The sequence below is a fragment of the Penicillium subrubescens genome (genome assembly GCF_028828155.1).
Source record: "Penicillium subrubescens strain IBT 31985 chromosome Unknown utg000003l_segment0_segment0, whole genome shotgun sequence".
NCBI lineage: Eukaryota > Fungi > Ascomycota > Eurotiomycetes > Eurotiales > Aspergillaceae > Penicillium > Penicillium subrubescens.
The window spans coordinates 2,195,189-2,217,856 of NW_026643153.1; the positions used below are offsets into that span (position 1 = coordinate 2,195,189).

At 51.0% G+C, this 22,668-nt stretch overlaps 7 protein-coding genes across 7 annotated transcripts; 5 read left to right on the forward strand and 2 right to left on the reverse strand.

Annotated features, from left to right (window-relative positions):
• Window positions 1-249: 249 nt before the first annotated feature.
• N7473_004826 (uncharacterized protein) lies at window positions 250-1,077 on the forward strand (the record flags this gene model as incomplete). Its single annotated transcript, XM_057150766.1, has 4 exons — window positions 250-328; window positions 412-525; window positions 588-704; window positions 773-1,077. 4 exons carry the CDS (start codon window positions 250-252, stop codon window positions 1,075-1,077), a joined length of 615 nt encoding a protein of 204 aa, XP_057010876.1.
• Window positions 1,078-2,406: 1,329 nt separating this feature from the next.
• N7473_004827 (FMP27 family protein) lies at window positions 2,407-11,243 on the forward strand (the record flags this gene model as incomplete). Its single annotated transcript, XM_057150767.1, has 3 exons — window positions 2,407-10,968; window positions 11,032-11,141; window positions 11,192-11,243. The coding sequence occupies 3 exons, from the start codon at window positions 2,407-2,409 to the stop codon at window positions 11,241-11,243; spliced, it is 8,724 nt and encodes a 2,907-aa protein (XP_057010877.1).
• Window positions 11,244-11,991: 748 nt separating this feature from the next.
• N7473_004828 (alpha/beta fold hydrolase) lies at window positions 11,992-12,795 on the forward strand (the record flags this gene model as incomplete). The annotated part of the gene is made up of 1 exon (XM_057150768.1): window positions 11,992-12,795. One exon carries the CDS (start codon window positions 11,992-11,994, stop codon window positions 12,793-12,795), a length of 804 nt encoding a protein of 267 aa, XP_057010878.1.
• A 240-nt stretch (window positions 12,796-13,035) lies between these two features.
• On the reverse strand, window positions 13,036-15,158 carry N7473_004829 (glutamate--tRNA ligase MSE1; the record flags this gene model as incomplete). Its single annotated transcript, XM_057150769.1, has 7 exons — window positions 13,036-13,609; window positions 13,665-13,831; window positions 13,889-14,146; window positions 14,203-14,619; window positions 14,675-14,712; window positions 14,780-14,852; window positions 14,904-15,158. The coding sequence occupies 7 exons, from the start codon at window positions 15,156-15,158 to the stop codon at window positions 13,036-13,038; spliced, it is 1,782 nt and encodes a 593-aa protein (XP_057010879.1).
• A 269-nt stretch (window positions 15,159-15,427) lies between these two features.
• On the forward strand, window positions 15,428-17,128 carry N7473_004830 (putative DnaJ domain protein (Mas5); the record flags this gene model as incomplete). The annotated part of the gene is made up of 4 exons (XM_057150770.1): window positions 15,428-15,515; window positions 15,586-15,644; window positions 15,703-16,352; window positions 16,407-17,128. Coding segments are annotated over 4 exons (1,347 nt in total), but the record flags the coding sequence as incomplete, so codon positions are not given.
• Window positions 17,129-17,807: 679 nt separating this feature from the next.
• N7473_004831 (uncharacterized protein) lies at window positions 17,808-18,954 on the forward strand (the record flags this gene model as incomplete). Its single annotated transcript, XM_057150771.1, has 2 exons — window positions 17,808-17,825; window positions 17,869-18,954. 2 exons carry the CDS (start codon window positions 17,808-17,810, stop codon window positions 18,952-18,954), a joined length of 1,104 nt encoding a protein of 367 aa, XP_057010881.1.
• A 91-nt stretch (window positions 18,955-19,045) lies between these two features.
• Window positions 19,046-22,559, reverse strand: N7473_004832 (putative microtubule associated protein (Ase1)). Its single transcript, XM_057150772.1, has 4 exons — window positions 22,198-22,559; window positions 22,087-22,139; window positions 21,805-22,019; window positions 19,046-21,748 (listed from the first exon to the last, which is right to left on the reverse strand). Exons 1-4 carry the CDS (start codon window positions 22,312-22,314, stop codon window positions 19,818-19,820), a joined length of 2,316 nt encoding a protein of 771 aa, XP_057010882.1. The 5' UTR covers window positions 22,315-22,559; the 3' UTR covers window positions 19,046-19,817.
• Window positions 22,560-22,668: the final 109 nt, after the last annotated feature.

Here is a 22,668-nt window from a genome sequence, read left to right on the forward strand (position 1 = left end):
TTCCACTCGTAAGCCGATAAATACGCCGATCCAAAAAACCATGCTTCAATGAGAACTAGCAATTTAATTAGATTATAACAAAGAGAGGGGATATGAGGTCGACTAAAAAGGGTGCAACATGTGCGATTACATAACCAAACAACACGTGACCTCACGGGCTCTTTCTATCGAGACTGCGATGGATCGGATCTTCGTTTCTTGAATGGTCGATACAGGAAAAGCTCATGCTTTTCTCGCACTATTCACAAGATGAGTGGACAAGGCAGTCCAACTGCCAACTCGCTGGGTAACCCACTGTTGGCTGCGGCTAAAGTGGGCGCCTTGAGTGGTGGGTGTTCTCTCCCTCGAATTCCGAGGCCATACTCAGCAATATTGGCTGGCGACACACCTTGCTTACTTGGAATCATTCAGGCGTCGCGGGATTGATTTATGGAGGAGCCGCGGGTGTCATTCGATCACCAAACCCCATGGTGCACTCGCTGTCCTGCGGTATCCATTGGTTTGCTTGCGGTTCAACCTATTGGTGTACGTTCCGACTCAACCTCTGACGGCTACTGGCCTACTCTCTAACATTGCGTGGGATGTAGGGATGCGAAGCAATATCATCACACTCCACTATCAAGATAATGCGTCCCCGCAGGAGCGAGCATATGTCAGTGCCCTCTGCGGTGGTATCTCCGGCGGCGTGGTGACCAGGGTCATGGGTATGTAACCCCGCCATCGCATCATGACTGATTGGTATAGCAATGGTCTCTAATATTGTTTGGATCAGGAGGTCGACTGGTGCCTGGCCTCGTTATTTTCTCCCTGCTCGGCTATGGTGGGCAAAGTGCCTTCAACTACTTGGATAAGTGGCAAATGGAGAAGGCCCAGAACCCATCCAAGCCATTATTACAGCAAATGGCCGAGTCCAAATGGATTCCACTTCGACATCTGTCCGATGAGGAATACCGTGGAATGCTGAGTGAGAAGCTACTGAGTATCGAGGCCGAGATTGCGCTCCTCGACGAAAAGATTGAGGATCTAGAGAAGACACGACCAGCATCTGTCTCTAACAACACCAACAGCAGCAAGTGATGCATGTATCCGTCGTTCTGGTACGACGTTGTCTCGCGACCAGTTGCGTGCAGTCATTGGCGGGAGGTAGGGGATGGCGGCGCACGGACAAGGCATCGTCTGCGCTGACATTTGTCTCCCTCTCCCCTATGTATCCAGTTGACTAGTACGCTTCTAGTTACGTGTCAGATTAGTCGCGCCTGTCTGACATACCTACTCCGTACTTCCCCCTATCCTGGTTCCCTATTGAGGTACAAGCACGTGCCTATTGAAAAAAGGCCCATCTCTGTACAATATTGCTACTTTTATAAACGTATGATACCAAGAAGTCGAACAATGCATTATTCTTAAAACTTCCTTGTCAACAAGTTACTGTGTTTGGCGCGGTGCATAATTAGGGGTCGAATCATGGTCTACCGACCGCAGCATTGGAAAGGACCCACGAGGCTTTGCTGCAGAGAGAAATCATGGGAGCCTCAGCACACGAGTCTGGAGAAACATCCATGTGCTGCCCCTCCTTCAACCTTGAGAGAGGGGGAATAATAAGAGGGTCTGTAACTAGAAAAATGCAAGGTTGTAATTCGCAACGTTTCCGGTCATGGGTAGGGGAAGCAGGGAGTAATAATGTGGGTGATAAGCCCAGAGACTGCGTCAGTACTTCTACAGTGGGGTTCCAGAACTTGGAAATCCCCCCTGGTTAGTTACAGATGCTTTAATCAAAGTTGAGTTTCGTCCTTCGTATCCGTGCTCCGTAGTGCATACTTTCGGTGGAAAATCCGGTGGGACAATATAATCAAGGCTTTGACAGCCTTGTCAGTATGTAGCACATAGTTGCAGTAACCAAACTGGGAACTTCCAGAAGTCAAAGAACTGACGGAGGCCAAGACCCGGTTGGATGGCAGATGGGCAGATTGGCAGATTAGCGGTTCCGCTCCCAGTTTAGTGGATTCTGGATTGGTCTCCGGCGCGTCCGAACCATGAATCTGTCTTTCTCCAAACGGACCGACCCTTGAGAACCTCGACCTCACCACCACTCTGACACCTACCCCAGCATGATTCTGGTGCACCGCTTGCTTCGTGCGGAGATTCAACTTGGTGTCTGGTGCTCATCGTCCTACTAACTCCGCTGGACTGCCCTGTCTGGGGCAATCGTGCCACCATCATTTATTTGGCGGGTCCCCCAGACCCAGATCCAGCCAGACCCAAAGAAAGTCGAGGTAGGATCCCAGCACCCGGGAGCTCACCTGCAGTCGCCACGACAAATTGAGCACGACGACCATCCCCTCGATGTACTGTGTGCTGCTGCGTGTCTTTGCTCGACAGATCAGCCCCTGCTGATCGCACGTCGCAATGACCCTTTTTAACCCAACCTCGATCCTCGTGGGCTTCCTGCTGCTCTACCTATCGTCCTTCTTCGTCTTTGCGATCGTTCGAATTGCGACCGGAATCTCTATCCAACGCATCGGCTACTTTTCGCTCCGCCGTATCGCATACGCTCCGAGGGAGGGACTACAGATCGAAATCCGGGGTCTTGGCTTCTCGTTACACCCGCCGTCCTTCGCGCAGCCAACATGGGTCAGCATTCGACTGACCGATCTCAAAATCACGTTGGATACGGCGACCTTGTCCAAAGGGAAACCTATTCCTTCACGGGACTTGTTGGGATCGCCAGCGCCAGGGAGTCCAAAGAACCCGACGAGTCCGAAGAATACAGGGAGCCCCTCCACAGAAACCGCTACCCCCGAATCGTCCACCCCGCGCAGTAAAACATGGAGGTCATTGACTCGGATGAAGGAGCGCCTGAAGAGGCTGCATCGACAGATCAACTGGCTTGCCCTCGTCGACCTTACTGCAGTCAACACTACAATTCATTTTCTGGAAGCTGGTCAAATCCAAGTCGGGTCGCTCGCATTGTCGGTTGACACTCGAAGTAAAATGGTGGAAAGGGGGAAACTCTTTCGTCGCAAGAAGGATATGTCTCGGGAAAAGCGCCCGGCTGAATGGATAATGAATGTGCAGAATGTTCTTCTCGCTGTGGACGGTCGAGAGCCAACCGAAATCTTGGATAATGTTGGTGTGAACCTCCATGGGTTGCTTTACAAAGATCTGGACGGCCTCCGGGATGCATCAATTGCACTCAAAATTGGGCGACTGCATATTCCATATGACGATCTCAACATGATGGTACAGCGGATCAAGTCGACCCAGAAGGCCTCCAAGTCATCCGCGCCAATCGAGACCGACGACGAAATGTCTTTCGCGGACTTTGTGGAGGAGCTGGACAAGCCTGGCAGCCGAGACGATTCGATAGTTCAAACGGTTGCAGACTCCAAGGAATTTGCCAGCTCAATTCTGCGTGGTATTCAGGAGATCCAGGTCGCCTTGAGCTTCTTCCGGCTGTCGCGTGGTCTTCAATCGCTGTCTGCTGGTCAGAACCCTGTGTACCTGAACGTGGTATCACACGAACTTGGAATTGATCTTCATCGCATGGACCAGAAGAGCCCGGAGCATCGCATGTACTTCCAACGGAACGATGTTGCCCACCAAGCATTGCTCGCAGCCATTTCTCTATCAGTCAGTTTGGATGACGACTCGGGTGAAACCGACAACATTCTCTACATTCCCATGGCCACCACAACGATCAAGACAACTCTGCCCTCGAAAACTGTCAGTGCTTTTGAAGATGCGAATCCCGAGGAGCGGAACTCCAATGTCCTATTCGCCAACTTGGTTATCACATCGCCGTCTCTTGATGTGCAGCCAAACCACGTCTCTCGGCTTTTGAAATTGGCGCAGACGCGAGCATCCACCCCCCGAGTTAGAAAGCGGAATAACTCCTCTTTGATCTCCCGATTGCTTCCAAAGGCAAGCATCAAGCTATCCGTTCACGAACCCGTTATTCGATTTGTGCTGCCCATCGAAAAAGACACGGGCTATGCAGCCGACTACAACCTCCTAATTTCCTCCATCTCCTCAATTTCACTCGATGTCGAATCATCTCACTCTTCAGAAGGCGGCGCACACTATTCTCTTTCCTCCATTTATCGGGTTGCGTCTCACAAATTCTACTACCAAACCCCTGCCGGAGATAAACATAACTTGCTTACGACAGAGAGTTTGGAACTCAAGTGTCATTTGAACGCAAGTCCGGAAGTGTGTGTCATTGCTTCCGGCACACTGAACGACTGCTCTGTTCACATGATCAACAGCGATGTCAATCGTGGAATCCGCGAAGTCCTCGAGCAATTCCGCACGCATTTGCAGCCGCAGAAACGTGTTCCTATGCCATTCAATGAGCGAAAATCAAGCCTCCTGAGGAAGCTCCCGCCCTGGCTTCTCCAATTCACATTCGAAGCTACGGGTTTTAGCGTTGAAGTTGCCGGAGTTGACACCCCTGTCTCTGATATCTCTCGTGGTGTCTCGTTGCAGTTGCAATCCTGGACCTCGGAATACAAAGCTCAAAAAACGGAGCACAGTGTCGGCAGTATCGTTCGACGCCGTACTTCTAGTCACTCCACAATTGGTGACGAATCGCCATTCAGGTTCACTCCCACATCACCTCCAAGGAACACGCAGCGCGGTGCGACTGATGGCAGACGATTGGCTTTCCATGCGCGTGGTTTCGATGGATTTGTCATTGAATCGGATGATTATCTTGAGCCCGAACCTTTCTTCTCCATGCCTAGATTTGAGATCGCTTTCAGCACCCATAGTGATCGAATGGGGCCTGTTCTCCATGTCAACTCGATGTTCAAGGGCATTTACCTTCAATACTCTCTTTACCGCTTCTATTGTCTAGGTGTTGCGATTTCCGTGATTCAGAATGTGCTCTCGCCTCTTCCAAGAAAAGATACGGAAGCAAGCTCAGGCAAATTAAAGAGTGCTGGCAGCATCTCCTTACCACCCCCTCCAACATCGCCATCACATCATAAGAATGAGCTCATCACATTTGATGTCAAGGCAACAGTCTTCCAGCTGAAGATGAACCTACCAAACGACCCTTCGATGATGGTTCAGATCTACGGGCTTGCGGGCACCTCGCAACGTCTCTCCACCCCCAACATCAAGGCCAATCTTGTCCGCGTACACGCCGAGGCACCCAAACTCAAGGGAGTCTGGGCAAGAATCGGTAGTATGAACAATGTCAGGCTTGATTTCCGCAAGATGAAAATGAAGTCGGGCATGGGATTCACCGAGGAGAGATCCATCGATCTGTGGGCTGACTTTATTCGACTGGGCGTTCCTCACCACATGGTCATGCATCGTATTTTCGATAATCTGATCAACACCTCCAAGGCTTTCAAACAGCTCCATCATCGATTCAAGAACCGATGCAAAGAATTTGTGTCTGTTCGAGAGCCCGAGGGCCCGAAGAAGGTGCCCAGGATATCACTCCGCAGCAAAGCTCTTCTCTTTGAGCTTGAGGATGACGCTTTCGAATGGAAACTAGGTCTCATCTACCGAACCGGTCTGATCGAACAGAGTCAAAGACTGGCTCGTGAAGATGCGTTCTTCCTGAAGGCTCAAAAGATTCGCGAAACAGACCAGCGACGCGCCTCATCAAGATTACGAGCTAAGTCAAGTCACCGCACGCTACGCAGTGAACGGACCAGTCAGGATACCCGGAGAAGTCGGAGCGCAGATACACGGCCAAGGCAAGATGAATCAACTCGTGGTCGGGGCCGTAAGTTCCGTTATGACACCGAGGGTGCCACCTGTTTGTCGTCAGTGTACAAGATCTCTACAGATGCTGCTTGGAACCGGCTTCAACAACATAATGCTCAAGTTTGGAAAGAGAAAATCGATGCCGCGCTCAAATTCCAAGGTACCTCTATTAAGGAAGTTCGGAATCTGTTTTCTGGTGCAGACGAGCCGCCAGATGATGTAAAGGAGACCGAGACCATCCTGGCCATTCCAAACAGGCCAGGTCTGATGTCAGCACTGATCAGCGATGTCAATCTTGTTATCGACAAACCCACGTTCCCGATCGACGAGTTCCCCACATTCCTCAACCGAATTGGTAAGGGAATGCCTCTGGAGATGAAGTATGGCTTACTTGTCCCCATGAGCTTCAATCTGGAAATGGGAGAAGCGCGTGTCAACTTGCGTGATTATCCTCTTGACCTCCTTCATATTCCAGCATTACGACCTGGACAGTCTCCCAGGCTGCCTAGCTGGTCTTTGAGGACGAACTTTGTTATTGCTGAAGAATTCCGCGATCATCAATCTGCCAGACAGGTAGAAGTGGAACTTGTTCCGCCTACCGATCTCTCCGACGGCTCTCATAGCGATCCGTTCCACATCAAGGTGTGGCGGTCTGTCACGCCCGTGAAGACTTATTCCGAACCCGTAATTGAGATCAACACTAGCATGCCTACGAGTATTTCTTGGGGAGTCTCGTACCAGCCCGTCATTCAAGACATGATGAAAATCATCGAAGGCTTTACCAAGCCCGAAATCGACCTTTCAGAGAGAGTCGGATTCTGGGACAAGATTCGACTCAGCTTCCACTCTCGCATCAGGGTGCTCTGGAAAGAAGATGGCGATGTCCATTTGCGCCTCAAAGGTTCTCGCGATCCTTACGTTGTGACTGGATTTGGAAGCGGCTTCGTCATGTGCTGGCGAAGAGATGTCAAGTGGGAAATCAATTGCAGTGATGACCCGATGGAGTTCATGGGCGTGACCAGTGGTGAATACGTTCTAGCCATTCCAGATTACAGCGCGGAGGCTCGATGGGCAAACGAATCGACTACGGAAGACATGGACAGCAGCTCCGCATCCAGCGAGCAGAAGAATGCGGCTCATTTCAAGAAGGTCGTCATGAAACTGTCTGGTGATGTGAAGTGGGCAACTGGATTGGTCTTTGAGCGTGATGTCGACTCCGATTCGCGGTCCTTCGAATTCAGGCCGCATTACGATGTTGTTCTCAAGAACCCCAAGTTCGTTGATCCTGCAGAGCGTGCGGGCTATGACGCTTTCCGTGGCTTCCGCAGTGACCATATCCACCTGTCTGTCTCGGTCATTGCTCCTCAGAGCAGGAACTGGTCTGTGGATGATGTGCAGCCATCTTCAAGTTACAACACCACTCACTTGACTCCTCGCTTCTTCACCCACTTCTTCAACTGGTGGTCGCTCTTCTCCGGTGTGATGTCTCTGCCCGTTCGCCAGGGTCCACTGTTCCCAGGAATCACCAAGACCAGCAAGAAATTCAACCGGCACCTGGCAACAGTCAAGTACAAGGTTCTTCTTGCACCGTTGTTTTTAGCGCATATCTACAAACATAAGGACCGCGAAGACTATGCCGAAAATGTTGTGACTGCGACGGGTCTCAAGGTCCGCCTTGATTCCTTGAAGTTGGACATCCACCAGCGACGTGAGCAGATAAAGACTCAGGCCAGAGGTCGCTCCAAGCAGACCAAGACTAGTGCGATGCGCATTAATCAAGCCCTGATCGACTTGCAATCAGCTGATTTCCGAGCCGTTTCTGCCAGTATTGAAGGCACGAATGCCGAGGATCTCGAATCAATTAAGGATGATATCATTTCATCTTTCCAACAGCCATTGCCTTCAGTTGATCTCTCCAAGTTCACAATTCCCGATCACAATCTTGATTGGATTGATATGGACGACTTTGTCGAGCCTGACTGGATTCTTCCTCAAGAGTCCAATCCCCGGACACAAATCTTGCCTCTTGCGTTTACCCCGCGTTTTACCTACTTCCGACAGACAGACCACGAGAACCTTGGACCTGAGGAGACCGGTTACAGTACTTTCGGCCACGAACCGACTCATGACTGTGTTATGTCCGAGACCAACGATCCTCGCCGTGTCCAAATCGAGTTGACGAAGGATCGCCTTGCCACGGTTGAAGCTCAGATTCAGAATTACGAACGTACGATTGGAGAGCAAGAACTCAAATTGATGAAGGATGTCGAAAATGATCCAAGTCTGAAGGCCCGACACGAGGTCTTCCTCCGCCAGGCCGAGTCCCTTGCTAGGCGCCGACGATTCTTGACCTCCACCCTGGACCGGCTCGAAAGACATTTGGCACGCGATGAACGAACTCCAAATCGTAATAAGTCAGGTCTTAGTGCGGCTGCGAGCGAAACCTCATCCAGAGCTGGTCTAGATGGAGACTCAACCACCGATGGACGGGCATCGGGCATTGATGGGCTCTACTCGTCCGCTGCCGATGATTTCTCTAGCGACTTTAACAACCGTTTCATGATTCACAATGTGCAGTTGAAGTGGAACAACTCACTTCGCAACATCATCCTGCGCTACAGCCATCAAGTGAGTCAGCGACGGGGCTTCGTCTACTACATGTCTCGACGTGCAGTCAAGTTCATTCTGGACATTGTGGAGGAGCAAAACAAGAACAAACGGAAGCAGCCTAAAATGTCAAAGTCGCACACTCTCAGCGACAATGATGAAGAGGACGTGGAAGACCGCATCGAGCAGCTCCTTAATGACGCGAAGCGATATGTCAATGTCGAAGAGACTGAACCATCCGAATCACAGAACCAGTCGCCTTCAACTTCCGACAATTCCAGTGAAAACATTGCGCCAGAGTTCACTCCGCAGAACAGCTACTACTTGCGACTTATCGCTCCTCAGATCCAATTCATGAGCGAGAAGAACCGCAAGTCTGTCTTGATGGTGGCTGCGAAAGGCATGGAACTTAAGGTTGTCTCAATCATGGACAAGGAACGTGTCTCCGACGATGTCAGCGGCTTGGTCCAGCGCCGCTTCTCTCTCGAAATGGACGGCGCCCAGTTCTTCGTCGCGACGCAGAAGAACCTCATGGCGAATTTGCAGTTCTATGCTGGTAACAAGTACGGCAATGCGCCAGGATCTGCGTGGCCACCTTGGTTGACCCTGGAAGCGATGTCTGACTTTGAACTAAATCCATTTGGATTCTCTCGCATCGTTCAAAAGACTTCTGCCAGCCTCCGCTATGACAAGTACAACAACCTGCGGTTGAAGTATAACGAGGAGGTTGCGAAGGGTCACCCGGGCCCGCACCCTGGAGGCGACGAAACCAGGATGGACCAGATTAGTGTTGACTTTCCTCACTTCCGAGCGATCTGCGATTCTGCAGAGTACTATTCCTTGTACATCATTGTGTTGGATCTCATGCTTTACAGCGAGCCACTTGAGAAAGTTCGCAATGAGCGCTTGGAGAAGATCATGCTCACGTCCGACTTCAGTGATCTCCGCGGCGCCCCCGAGGCTGTGTTCAAACTACAGTCCCGCATCCGACAACTTGAGGAGATTAAAGAATACTTTCAGATCAATGCTAAGTACTTGGATAAGCAGGGCTGGGAAGATCGTTTGGCACTTGAGCACGACCTGTCTCAATGTGAGGATGAGTTGTTCTTCATGATGAAGGCAATCACCACCGCTCAAAGACGGGCTGATCCGATGTCGTCTAAGACAGATGGTGTCTTGCGCTGGAGTATCTCTGCTACTGAAGTGGTCTGGCATTTAATGAAGGAGGCATCTGCTCCTCTCGTCGAGTTCCAACTCAGGAATGCTCAGTACGAGCGCACTGACAACACCGATGGCTCCAACCACAACATCGTGGCTGTCGAGCAACTCAGTGGACTTAATCTTCTGCCGGATGCGATTTATCCTCAGATCATTGCTCCGTATCTGGATCAACCGCGGCCCCTGAACGATTTCATGCTGCGTGTTAGATGGCACTTGATGGAAGCAGTGGCGGGTATTCCCGTTGTCGACAACTTTGAAGTATCTTTGTTCCCTCTCAAGATACAGTTGGAGCGCGAGCTTGGTCAAAGACTCTTCGAGTACATCTTCCCGAATATGGGCTCCGGTGCGTTTGAGAACGGCGGTTTCTCGCCTTTTATGATCAAGAACATGAAACCGCTTGATGCATCCGAGGACGAAGATGATGACGAGGACGACTCGAACAACCCAAGCATGACTCAGTCGATGAGGACCGATGATGACAATGGCTCCATGGATGACCTGTCAATCGTGTCTAAGGGCCCCGGATCCATCGAATTGAGACTCCAGCCAACCTTATCGCTCTCCGAAGAGGGCAGGTCCAGTCGTCGCTCCACCCATCTCAAGGGCCTTGCAATGACGCCCATTCCGAGAAGCAACACCGCTCGCCTTGGTGTGCCAGATCCTAGTAAAGGACTGCCCCGTCCTGCAACCACAGGTAGTCTTGCAGGCAGCCTTGCGAAGAAACGATCCGTGGATAGCATACGCATGTTGGCGAAGGCGCCCACCGAAAGATCCCTATCCAGCCACAGTACAAGCACCGAAGAAAAGAAGAAGTTCGGTCTTGGCAAGGGATCTCGCGGTAAATCCAAGGAACCCACGGATGATCTCTCGCAAATGATGTCCCGAGCCTCGAATTACATGACCCTGGCTCGGGTCAAGGTTCACGACGTGGTTCTCTGCATGAGCTACAAGGGCAAAGGAGAGCACAACATCGAAGATCTTCACGACTTTGTCTTCCGGCTGCCAGTTCTGGAATACAGCAACAAGACATGGTCCAACTTGGATCTAGCTCTGCGCCTGAAGAAGGATGTCATCAAGGCGCTCATTTCGCATGCCCCCGCCATCCTGGGAAACAAGTTCTCGCACCACCGACCATCCAAGCAGCAGCAAAAGCGCTTCCGAGAGCTTGCGTCTTCGTCTCAACTCTTGCCTAATTCGGGTAGCTTGTCGAATTTCGATCGAAGTCAAGCGAACAGTCTGGCGAGCTTTGACTCGAATAGTGAGTATTATTCTGAGTCGCCGTCGCGAAAGTCTATGCAGTCGAATCCTTCGCCGTTGGCTCGTTCTCTGTCTCTCAATTCGGATGCTCGGGAGAACCATGATAATACCATTAGCGACTCTAAGTCTGCTAATGAAGTTGATGTGGATTCTCGTTGGGAGGTGCGTTTAGTGTTGCCCTATCATTTTACCACTCGTACATGCTCATGCTAACTAATCCTATAGGAATCGCGCCGCTTTGTCAATGCGCCCATCAGACCCATGACCTCGGGCCACACCGTCACTACTGTCATCGCTGGCAGTGGCAGTGCCAATGGCTCTGAACAAGATGACAGGTGAGATTATCCATTTCAATATTACAAACAACACTCTAACAATCATCTAGTCACAAGAGAACCATCCGCAATTTCGGCCGGAAATTGATGAACCGGAAGTGATAGCATATTGCTCACCACCCTAACCCACCACCTCCTTCTCTCCATCTCATCCTTTCACCCTCGGTCACCCACTCCTCCCCTCCCCCTTCTGGCCTTCAACACTCGGCCACCCGCCTTATCTATTAATCACCCCGTGTGAAGCACTTCTCCAACACACCCTCTGTGTCTTTCCTCCTGGCCTCTTGTCTTACTCTTAGATACCCTCTATGTACAGCGGGGCCGTATATAGGCGTTCGATTCGTGTTTGTTTTTCATTCCTGGGGGTTCCCTGGCTGTGGGACAAGTAAAATTGGGGCTTCTTGTTCTTTTCTCTGGATTTATTATTACTGTTGCTGGTTTTCTTTTACTTTCGGTTGAGCATGCATGCATAGAAGGGGAGTGGCGGCTTTGCTTTGGTTTTTACTTCTTCCTTTCGTCTCTCATACTTCCATTCCAATACCTATTATTTGGGTGCTACTCTGGATATTCCTTTCACTTTCACACATAGACTTGTCTTTTTCTTTGATTACTTGTACCTGACCTCGAGGCATTATTCATCAAGTTCTGATCCATGGATCGGACATGAAAAAAGGTCTCCAAGCCCCACCGATCCGAGACGGCAAAATTTCAAGGTGCCGAACGAGTTGGCCGATCCCGATCTCATCTCTTCATACACACTTCTTCTAAATGCATATATATTTCCTTCAACACAGATATCTTCCCACAAGCAACCCTCGATTCAATTGCCATTTTTCAACACTCATTTACCATGTCACTCACCTACACAACAGTCCCCCTTCAAGTCAAGGGTGTCAACCTCAACCTATCTACAATCCACACCCTCAACTCCAACCCACCAATTCTATTCCTACACGGCTTCGGATCCTGCAAAGAAGACCTAGCAGATCTAGTAATTCACCCCTCCCTCCAAAAACACGGCTTCATCGCCTTCGACGCCCCGGGATGCGGCCACTCAACCAGCGACAACCTCTCCGCAACCAATATCCCATTCCTAGTCGCCACAGCCGAAGCCGTCCTGAAGTACTTCGAAATCACCACCTTCCACCTTATAGGCCATTCAATGGGCGGCCTAACAGCCCTCATCCTCGCCCACGAAAACCAAAACCGAGTCCTCAGCTTCATCGATATAAAGGGCAATCTCGCACCGGAAGATTGTTTCCTCAGTCGACAAATCTTTACCTTCCCCACTGATGATGCGGAGGCCTTTTTCGACGAGTTTATCGATCGTACAAGGAAAGCTAAATCTTATGGTAGTGCTTTATACGCGAGCACGCTGCGCGCGCGAGTAAGAGCTGGTGCTGTACGACCGATTTTCGAGTCTATGGTGCATTTGTCTGATTATGGAGAGTTGATGGAGAAGTTTTTGGGGCTGCCTTGTCCGAAGATGTTTATGTTTGGGGAGGAGAATCGGGGGTTGTCGTATTTGGGGCATTTGGAGGAGGAGGAGAGGGTGGAGTTGGCGATGGTGGAGGGGAGTGGGCATTTTCCTATGTATTCTAATCCGGTGGAGATGTATCGTAGGATTGCGGCTTTTTTGGATAGAATTCAGTAGATTTAGATATAGACTTGCAAGATGAGGCGCTTACATCGAGCTATTGAAGGGTCCTCTTTCGATGCAAATCGTTCGCCGTATTCAGTTTGAGAACTTTCAGTTATGGTCAGGGAATTGGACAACTGATAAGATGAAGTAATCCGAATTTGTATAAACTTCTCGTTCTGTAAACATGTTGCATGACAACATTTGACTATCGTACAAATTCCTCGCTAATTATTGAACACTACTGCCTCTAAATCATGTCTGAGGAGCAAGAGTCCCCATCCAACTCCGGTCCTCTTGCAACTTCTTCTCTCCCTTTGGGACTCGTCTTCCAGTCTGCGGCACAAGGGACTTTGTTAGAGTCTTCGCATCCTGAATTCGACGAACCGTTTCCTCCCGTCCCAGAATAGTCATGATCTCAGGGATACCAGGGCCAGGCGCGGAAGCTGACAATGCCCAGCGGAGGTAATGGTATAGTTCTTTCTTGAAGATCTTGTCAGGGTTAATCGCATCCGCAGTCTCAGCTGGGATTGTGACAGTATCGGAGCCGTCGTAGGAGGTGATGTTTGCGCGGTGGGTTTCAATGGTCCAGTGAGCTGGCGGTACGAGAGTAAGAGCCGCGGCTGCCGTGTGGAGCGCTTGCATTGGAACTGTAGGTGCTTCTGTCGAGGTAGAGGAGGTTGATGTGTATGGAGCTCGGGCAAGTTGTGTAGTGAAGAACGTAGAATTGCGCTGAGTAAATTCTTCAGCAGTGGTATATGTTTTGGCGTCGGCCCGAAGGAGAGGTGCGATATACTCTGACAGGGCGCGGCCCTGGAGTATAGGAGAGCTGGAGCGTTCAATTAGAATACCAAGGTCTGCGATGATTCCGGGGATGCACTCACAGCTTGTCCACAGAGTAGCCATCTTCAACGACAGTGCACACTCTGTTCACCATTTCATCGAATTGAAGGCCTCCAGTTGCTGCGAATCGCTGCGCGTGTGCCTTCTGCAGGAACCAGAGTTTCTCAAATGCAACGACAGTGTTACCACGGGTAATCTTGAGGTTGAACTAGAGGAATTTTGTTAGCATCTATCCAGTTCATGACAGCTAGCTGGATGAACATACAATCTGCTCAAGCTCCTCCAAGCTGAAGACATCGGATTTCTGGGAATGGGACCAGCCCAAAAGCGCGGCAAAGTTGACCAAGGTCGCAGCAAAGATTCCCTGCTGATCCTTGAAAGAGGAGAGATCAATGTCTGCATTCCGCTTGCTGAGTTTCTGCCCGCTCTTGTCGACGAGCAAGGGAACATGGCCGAATTGTGGTGGTGTCCACTTGAAAGCATTGTACAATGCCACATGCATTGGCGTGGAGGGCATCCATTCCTGAAACCTCTTAGTAAAGGCTCACTAGCGATTGGAGGAGTATAAAAAGCGCTTACCGTTCCCCGGATAACGTGAGTAATCTTCATACAGTGGTCATCCACCACGTTGGCCAAGTGATATGTGGGGTGTCCATCGGACTTCAATAGAATTGGATCATCATAAACTCGATCAATCAAATCCAATTTGCTGCTGTTCGTCTTGTTCTGTCCCGTTTTGCCATATACCAAGTCATGGAACATGGGATATCCTTCGACCTTCAACCGGACGACGTGTAACTCGCCCTTGGATGCTCTGTCCTCGGACTCTTCAGAGGAGATGTCCGCGCATTTTCTATCGTATCCGGAAGGGAGCCCGGCTTGGCTGCGGTGACGCGCGAATGAATCGAGGCGCTCGGAAGAGCAGAAGCATCGGTAGGCATGGCCGTTAGAGATTAGTTCGTCGGCGTGGGTTCGATAGAGGGCTGTTCGCTCAGACTATGAGTGCCATTTGTTAGCTATGCTTTGATTCAAACCGGATGTAGATACCTACTTGTCTGTATGGTCCATATGGGCCACCAACGACAGGACCTGCGGTCGCCTGATTAGCCTCTGCCCAAGCCTTTTCATTGCACCCATTCAATCCCATTAAGCCTACCTTCATCCCAATGTAATCCAGCCCACCTGAGGTCATCGTAGAGTCGCTGCTCTGCTCCCGGAATCGTACGTTTCTATGCACATCAGCAGTGGCTCCCCACGCCATGAGAGAATGGCGGACAGACCTGATCCGTATCTTCAATGCGCAAGAGGAATTGACCTCCAGTTCGCTTGGCGAGTAGGTAATTAAACAGCGCAGTCCGTAGCGATCCTAAATGAAGATAACCGGTCGGAGAGGGCGCAAAGCGCGTTCGCGCCGGGCCATCGGGAAGATTGTTCTTCGGTTTGCGAACGTTTGCGCCGGCGGAAGAAGACAAGCCTCTGCATTGAGTACAGGTCCACGATCTCCGGGCAAAAAGCCCGTTGCGTAGGCTCCTCATAAGGATCAAAATTGAAGATGCGAGGGTGACTGGAGGAGCGTTTGATCGGGCTGGGGGGATTTTTTTGCGGAGGTTCGGCAGCTCCGCGCGACTGCCCGACAAAATTTCAGTTGGCTACTCCGCTGAATCAACATCTCATCCTTCTTCACCTCGCTCGCCTTTCACATCGCGCTTGGCCTGGTTTCTCGGTTGAAAACCAGTGGCGCATATTTTTTGCCATCCTTCTCGTATTCCAAGTTTACTTCACTCGTTCTAAACCGCGACCAGTATGTCTTCCTATCGCCTGTAATCATTTGTGTTTGTTGGACTCCTTATTGACAAAATCTCTAGTGGCTGAAATCGAAGTTGACCTCTATGGTATGTGCCATCACTTCTGTATACTGATCTGGGGGAATTCAAGACTGATCGGGTCTGACTCCCAATACAGAGGTCCTAGAGATCCACCGAGGCGCGAGCACAGACGAGATTCGCAAGGCCTACCGGAAGGTAAACCGGGTGTCGCTTTCCATCGTTTTAGGGTGAAGACTGACAGAAAATATCACAGGCTGCTCTTGCCAACCACCCCGACAAAGTCCCTGAAGACGAGCGCCCCGCGGCCGAAGCCAAGTTCATCAATGTCCAGAAGGCTTACGAAATTCTCTCCGACGATGACAAGCGCCACCTCTACGATACACATGGCATGAACGCCTTTAACGGTGCCGGTGAGCCTGGCATGGGTGGTGGCATGGGAGGCATGCCTGCGGGCTTTGAGGAGATGTTCGCCGAGATGTTCAGCGGAGGTATGGGTGGTATGCCTGGGATGGGCGGCATGCCCGGTATGGGTGGTATGCCTGGAGGCGGCCGACCCCGGAGAAGCCCTGACGAAGAGCAGGACTATGAGGTCAGCTTGGAGGAACTATACAAGGGCAAGACCGTCAAGTTTGCTAGCACCAAGAACGTCATTTGCAGCTTGTGCAAGGGCAAGGGTGGAAAGGAGAAGGCCACGGCCAAGAAGTGCTCCACTTGTGATGGCCACGGTCTTCAGGAGGTGATCACTCAGATGGGACAGTTCCTGACCAAGCAGACGCGGCCTTGCTCCGTTTGTAACGGCCAGGGTTCGTTCTTCAGCCCCAAGGACAAGTGCAAGAAGTGCAAGGGAAAGCGGACAACCGAGGAGAAGAAGATGTTGGAGATTTACATTACCCCCGGCTCTCGGTGAGTCATCTGGAGTCCTTTGGATCATCAACGCGATGCTAACAATGCTTCCAGCGAGGGAGAGAAGATTGTCTTGGAAGGCGAGGCGGACCAGATTCCAGACCGCGAAAATGGCGATATTGTTTTCAAATTGATCCAGGAGGAGCACGAAGTCTTCGACCGTGCTGGCTCCGATCTGCGAGCAGCTATTGACATCACCCTGGCCGAGGCCTTGACCGGATTCTCCCGCGTTGTGTTGAAGCATCTCGATGGACGTGGTATTGAGATTACTCACCCGGCTGGCAAGGTTCTGTCCACCGGACAAGTCCTCAAGGTCCCCGGTGAGGGTATGCCGATAAAGCGCAGCGACGCTCGGGGTGATCTCTACTTGCTTGTGAACGTCAAGTTCCCCGATGAGTCGTGGAAGCCCACTCCTGAAGTGCTCGCGAAGCTCCAGGAGTTGCTTCCTAAGCCCGACCCGGCTATTGAGGCCACTACCGTTGACGAGGTTTCGTACGACCCCAACGGCAACATGGACGACTTCGGTGCTCGAGACGCACATGGTGGCTCGGCCTGGGTCGATGATGAAGATGACGAGGAGCCAGCGCAGTGCGCGGCCCAGTAAATTGGGGAAGAGGACACTAAGATTCATGCTTTGCTGGCATAGAAGGGCGTCTGGGGTTTTTTGCATTTTCCTTGTGGCTTTTTGCGTTTTTATGAGACGAGGACATCTCCCTTCTACGATCATGATAGTACAGTAGACCGAACGCGTTAGAATTGAACATCTTCAGTCTTTATGCCACTATTCATCTATCCTATCATGTATCTGATGTACAGTATCAACAGTGGGGTGCTCGTGGATCCACCCCATGTGTGGGGGCAACACCATTGAGTTCACTCAAGGTTGGAGCAGGTTGAACGACCAAACTATAGTAAGACCAGGCTGTACAACATGCTCAGCCCACATCAAATTCTTAAAGTAAAGTCCAACCTCTTTGCCTTGTAAATGTCATGCCGATTCGGCAATGTGGCGTGGGATACCGAGGATCGGCTCCGGCATTTCGATTTCAGATTCGGCTTCCCCTCGGGTTCTCTTTTTACTCATAGCGTTTACTTATTACCCTGAAGAATGCAGGTATAGCAAGTTTGGTTCTCCATTATAGCACCCATTTGAACCGGCAGAGGTGGACCTAATATATGAGGACCATGTCATGGTCATGTGACCTGATCCCGTTATCAAAAAAAGGCAATTGAGATCTCTCCAGCTACAAATCAGCGCAACCCTTGGTCCTAAATATCAATCTCAACGATATCAACCGTAAATTCCGAGTGTGTGAAAGATACCTACGTATGCTGCATGCGGGGGAGATCATTATTGCCGCGCATCGGGCGCTATAGCCATGGCAACTTACAGACCAAGACATGCTCCCAACGTCTTCCACTGGGAGTTTCTCAACAATACATCCATCACAATACATGCAAGAGGCCAAGCCTGTGCCATAATAAAAATGAGCTCCGGCTAAGAGCAAACCAACAGCTGCGCACCTTCCTCACCGAATCCATTCCACCTATTCTCTACCCGCCAGCCATCTTCGTCGGGCTTCTTCTCGGCCTGTGGACATGGAAATGCTTCTGGATCATTGTGATGCAAAACAAGCTCCTATACCTGTCATGGCTACCGCCTTTCTCGCGATCTGATAAAATCGCCGAATACGAGGCTGAATGCAAGCCCGTGCATTGGGAAGAAAAGCAAATTCACAGCCTGGATGGGACCAAATTGGCTGTTTGTGAAGGGTATATCCCAACCAAGGACAGCCAGAAACCAGTCGTCACGGGGAAGAAGACAAAATCAGTGGTGATATGTTACTTCCAAGGCAATGGAGGCTCAACTCCTCTTCGATTACCACTCCTGTCACAAGTCCTGAGGACTATCTCGACCATGTCGAAGACCACATCATCAACATCATCATCATCTCACCAAACCAGATTCACTATAGTCGCCCTCTCATACCGTGGTTACTGGACATCATCCGGCCGAGCAACACAATCAGGAATTAAACTCGACGCCCAAGCATTTCTAAAATGGGTTTCCGAAACATATTCATCTCCAGAGACCGATCTACAAGTCATTCTCTGGGGCCATAGCCTCGGCTCATCCGTCGCATGCTCCGCGCTCCCTACATATCTCACGCAGCGCGAAACCCAACAATCCACAAATGATGCAAAGCTGGCGCCAATCTCGGGTGTGATTATGGAGGCACCAACCTCCAGTATCAAAGACATGCTTATCAGTTTGTATCCTCAGCGATGGCTTCCATATCGATATCTATGGCCATTTTCGTGGAATACCTGGTGCAATGCGACAAATTTGGAGCGACTGGGTGAGTGGCGAGATGAAAATTCGGATGCGTCTCAATCAATACCGCCGATTTTTATTTTGTCTGCCGAGAAGGACGAAGTGATTCCTCCATATGTGGCTGGACAATTGGAGAGGAGAGGTCAAGACCTCGGGCTGGACATTTCAATGAAAGAGGTCTCTGGGGCGATGCATACGGATGGCCCGATGAAAGTGGATGGACGAGAGGCACTGGTCAGGTTTATCCTCGAGAAGACCTCGAAATAATGGTGATCTCAGAACACACTCCTCCATCTTACGACTAGACAAGTTTGGAAATGAAATCAATTTATGAAATTTCGAATCAGAAAATAATATTATCAGAGAAAACTACACAAACACAAAATCACTGTAACGCGCTAGAAAATAACACTTGAACATGAACATAGGAGCCGGGCAAGATCCAGCACGACAAAAAAGAAAAGTCTGACTCCAGGGACCTAGGAGACCAAGACGAGGGAATAAGTAAGACCATAAGCACCGATCCGCAGAAAAACCATACAACACAGACAATAAAAAAAAAGTAAATAACACCATGCCAACCCATGAGAAACGTACAAAAAGGAAAGATTAAACAAACGCGTCCGCCAAGTTAGAGAGACATAATCCATCCGCAGTAAGCGGACAAGAGAAAGACACCCCTCGCGATGCACGGCCTGTAGACATGGACAGCACCGGCGGCGGACGTGATAAACATCGACAGAAGAAAAGGAGCATAAACAAGATTGACATGATAGAACTCGTAATTTTGAACACAGAAAGGCAGGAGGGTAAAATTCAAAATCGGCGAGGGGGAAGATCGGGTATGAGTTTGCGTGCGGAATAAACACCAGCCCGATGGAATCTGAGAGAGCTCAATCGTGAAAAGAAGGATCGTCAACATGAGCCATACAGACAGAGTCCAGTCATGGGATCGTCAGGAAGCCAAGCGATTGCGTAACCACAGCTCGTATGCCCGGGGCGCCAGGAAATCAGGAGGAAAGAAACAAGCTCCAGGGGTGTCGAAGGGTGTGATAAGCGTCGGGTATCTAGGGCAGGGGACAAGAAGCTGATATCAACACCTTTTGTATGGGGAAGTGGAACACATCTCATCAGTAGGTCTCGTAATCGTCAGTCCATTCTGTGTCACTACCAGCGACGCGGATCATCTGGCCGGGGTGCGGACCGTCAGGACTGACGCTGCGAATACCCTTGGACTTCTTTCCCATCAAGTCGACAGCATCCTCGGGGGCAAATCGCTTGCCGTGTGCTGCTGCCCGCAGCTTGGAGTAGTAGACCTCGCTAGCGTCTGCCTCGGATCCAGAAGCATCGTCGAAGGTCTCCCAGTTCTCCGAGCCGGAGGTAGCAGTGTTGACGGTGGATGAGTTGGAGGTTTGACGGAGAGCAGGTGGAGGGGGTGCTTGCGACAGGTAGGGGTTGATGCGCGGGAATCCTTGTAGTGAAGAATTCAAGGACGACTGGGACGAGTGGGATGATTGAGAGAACCCAGTGGACCGGTGATTGGACATGACAGAGGCGCTCATGAAAGACCGCTGGCGGTCATCATAGACGTCCTCTGGGCTCACAGGCCGGACGAAAGCGGTCGACATAGCACTGTTACAGCGCGGGGGCTCCATTGCATAGCTGCCACGCTCCTTGGACTCCACGGTCAATGCGCGCATTCTGGGTGGAGGCCCGCGAGGAGGCGGCATCTTGCCGTTGACTGTGCTGGAGGAATAAGTGCCAGGTCCGGTACGGCGCTCAGGAGAGCTACTGCCATACGGCACATTGCTCAAGGGAGCCCGGGCAGGAAGCTTGGAAGGAGACCTAGCTCCAGCGCGACTAACACCAGAGTAGCCGATAGTGTTGTGCTTCACAGGCCCACTGCTTGTCGGGGTCTTGGTGGCAGATCGAGGTGGAGGTGGTCCACGCATGGAGCTACCAGGGCGAGAGATTGGATCGCGCTTAGTAGCACTGACAGCAGACTTGGTAGTGGATGGAGGTGCAGAGGGGGTCTTGGAGCGAGGAGGGGGCTTGGCGACTGTAGGAGTCAAGCTATCGAGATAACGGTCACCGTAGACCATGAAAGGTCGACCAAACTCATCCTCCCAGTGCTCAAGCTCTTTGCGCAATTCAGCTTCAACCTTGGGCAGCTCCTTTGCAATTCTCTTGCGCATCTTCTCCTCACGGAGAAGCTTGCCAGGGTCACGCTTCTCGCCCTTGTTCCCACGGCCCATGAGCCGGGAGGCATCTTGGCTGGATGCAGATAGAGCCTGGCGGTCAGCCAGAAGGCTGCGGTGCTTCTCGATCAATTCAAGGGTCGGCGCGCGCTGCTCCTTGAGTGTCTCCAGGCGGGAGATCTCAGCCTCATGGGCCTCGAGCAAAGCATCACTGCAAACATCGGAGAAGGCAGGAGTAAAGTCGAGCATCTCCTCCTCCGAGAAGTACAAGCTGTCCCACAGTTCCTGCAGACGGCAACGAGCATCTTCGACAAATAAGTGCATGTTTTGTCTCTTCAATTCATTGAGACGAGCCAGCTCCTCTTCAAATTCGTTGATAGTGCGGAGGCCACAGCCACGGTTGGCAGAAAGGAAAGCCTTGCGATCTGATTCCTCAACTCCGAATCGCTCCCAGAGGCTTTCGACGTTAGCCCGGAGCTCCTTGATCTTGCGCTCGCGTCCCTTCTTCTCCTCCACCAATTTGTCACGCTTGGCCATCAGATTAGCCAGATCGGCCTCGTGAAGTCCAAGCTGCTCGGGAGACTCGCGGTAGTGTTTAACAATATTGGAATCGGTTTGCACTTGAGGGGTGCCAAGCTCGGCCCAGTGCTTGATGATCTCCTCGGAGGTTGTCTGGACGAAAGAAATGCGGCGGTGGTATTCTTCATAGACTCGGGAGAATTCGGAGTCGAGAGCTGTCACGTATGCAGGCGAGAGATCGAAGCTTGGCGGGATTACTGAGCCTGGTGCGGTGGGAGGCAGTTCAATTGTAAGGAATGAAGCCTCGAGGTGGGACGAGTAGGACTCAAGGGCGTCAACCAGTTCTGCGGACGATTAGCATTATTGATATACAACAATAGGCGCGTATCTCGCAACTCACTCTTAACCTGCTCAAAGCGCTCACGGTGCAGCTTGGTCATCGCCTCGTTCTTCTCGCGCAAAAATGCGATGCATCGGTTGAGGGGGTAGGTGACGCGCAGATCATCACGATTGAGCTCGTACTGACCATTAGCGCGCTCATCACCCAGGGATGCCTCCATCTGTTGAATCGTCGTAATAAGGCGCTGAGCTTCTTGTGTCATTTTATCTTTTTCTCTGTGTAACATGTGATGTTAGTTCTAGTCGCAAGGGTAATGGTTTGTTTACAAAGGCGCAAACTCACTCGTCAACAAGCTTGAGATGGTTGTTTAGTGTTTCTGACAGAGCATTGAACAGCTATGATCGCGTTTAGTATTCATATACAAACACAATGGCAGGCTCACATCCAGCCTACCTCTGATTCGCGCGAGTCGCGCTCATGCGTGGGAACTCCAATCTGATCGAAGATGCCATGGAGCTGCTCGACAATGTTGTTGACCTGAGTGGTCAGGTAGCTCGTGTCGACAGCCATGACTGCTAATGACCAAGCTCGGCGACAGCAATATTGAAAGCGTCAATCAAGGAATGTGATTCACTCCAACGACAGAGTTGTCGACAGTGCGACAGCGACGCCGAAGGGATCCAAGCAGGCAGCCCAAGGCACGGAAATTCCAACAGACGCCTCCAAACAAAGAAAATAACGAAGGTGGGTGATAGGACTCGTCAGTTGAGAGGCATGGAGATTCGAGTGGGAAGACTTGGGGGTGTTTATGAGGGGAAGGGAGGAGAAAGCAGGGCTGGATCGCAAACAGGTTCAATCTCCCGCGCTCTGATTGTTTGGGGCCGATCGTTTCCAGGGGCAACGGCTGACTCAGCTATCTTACCG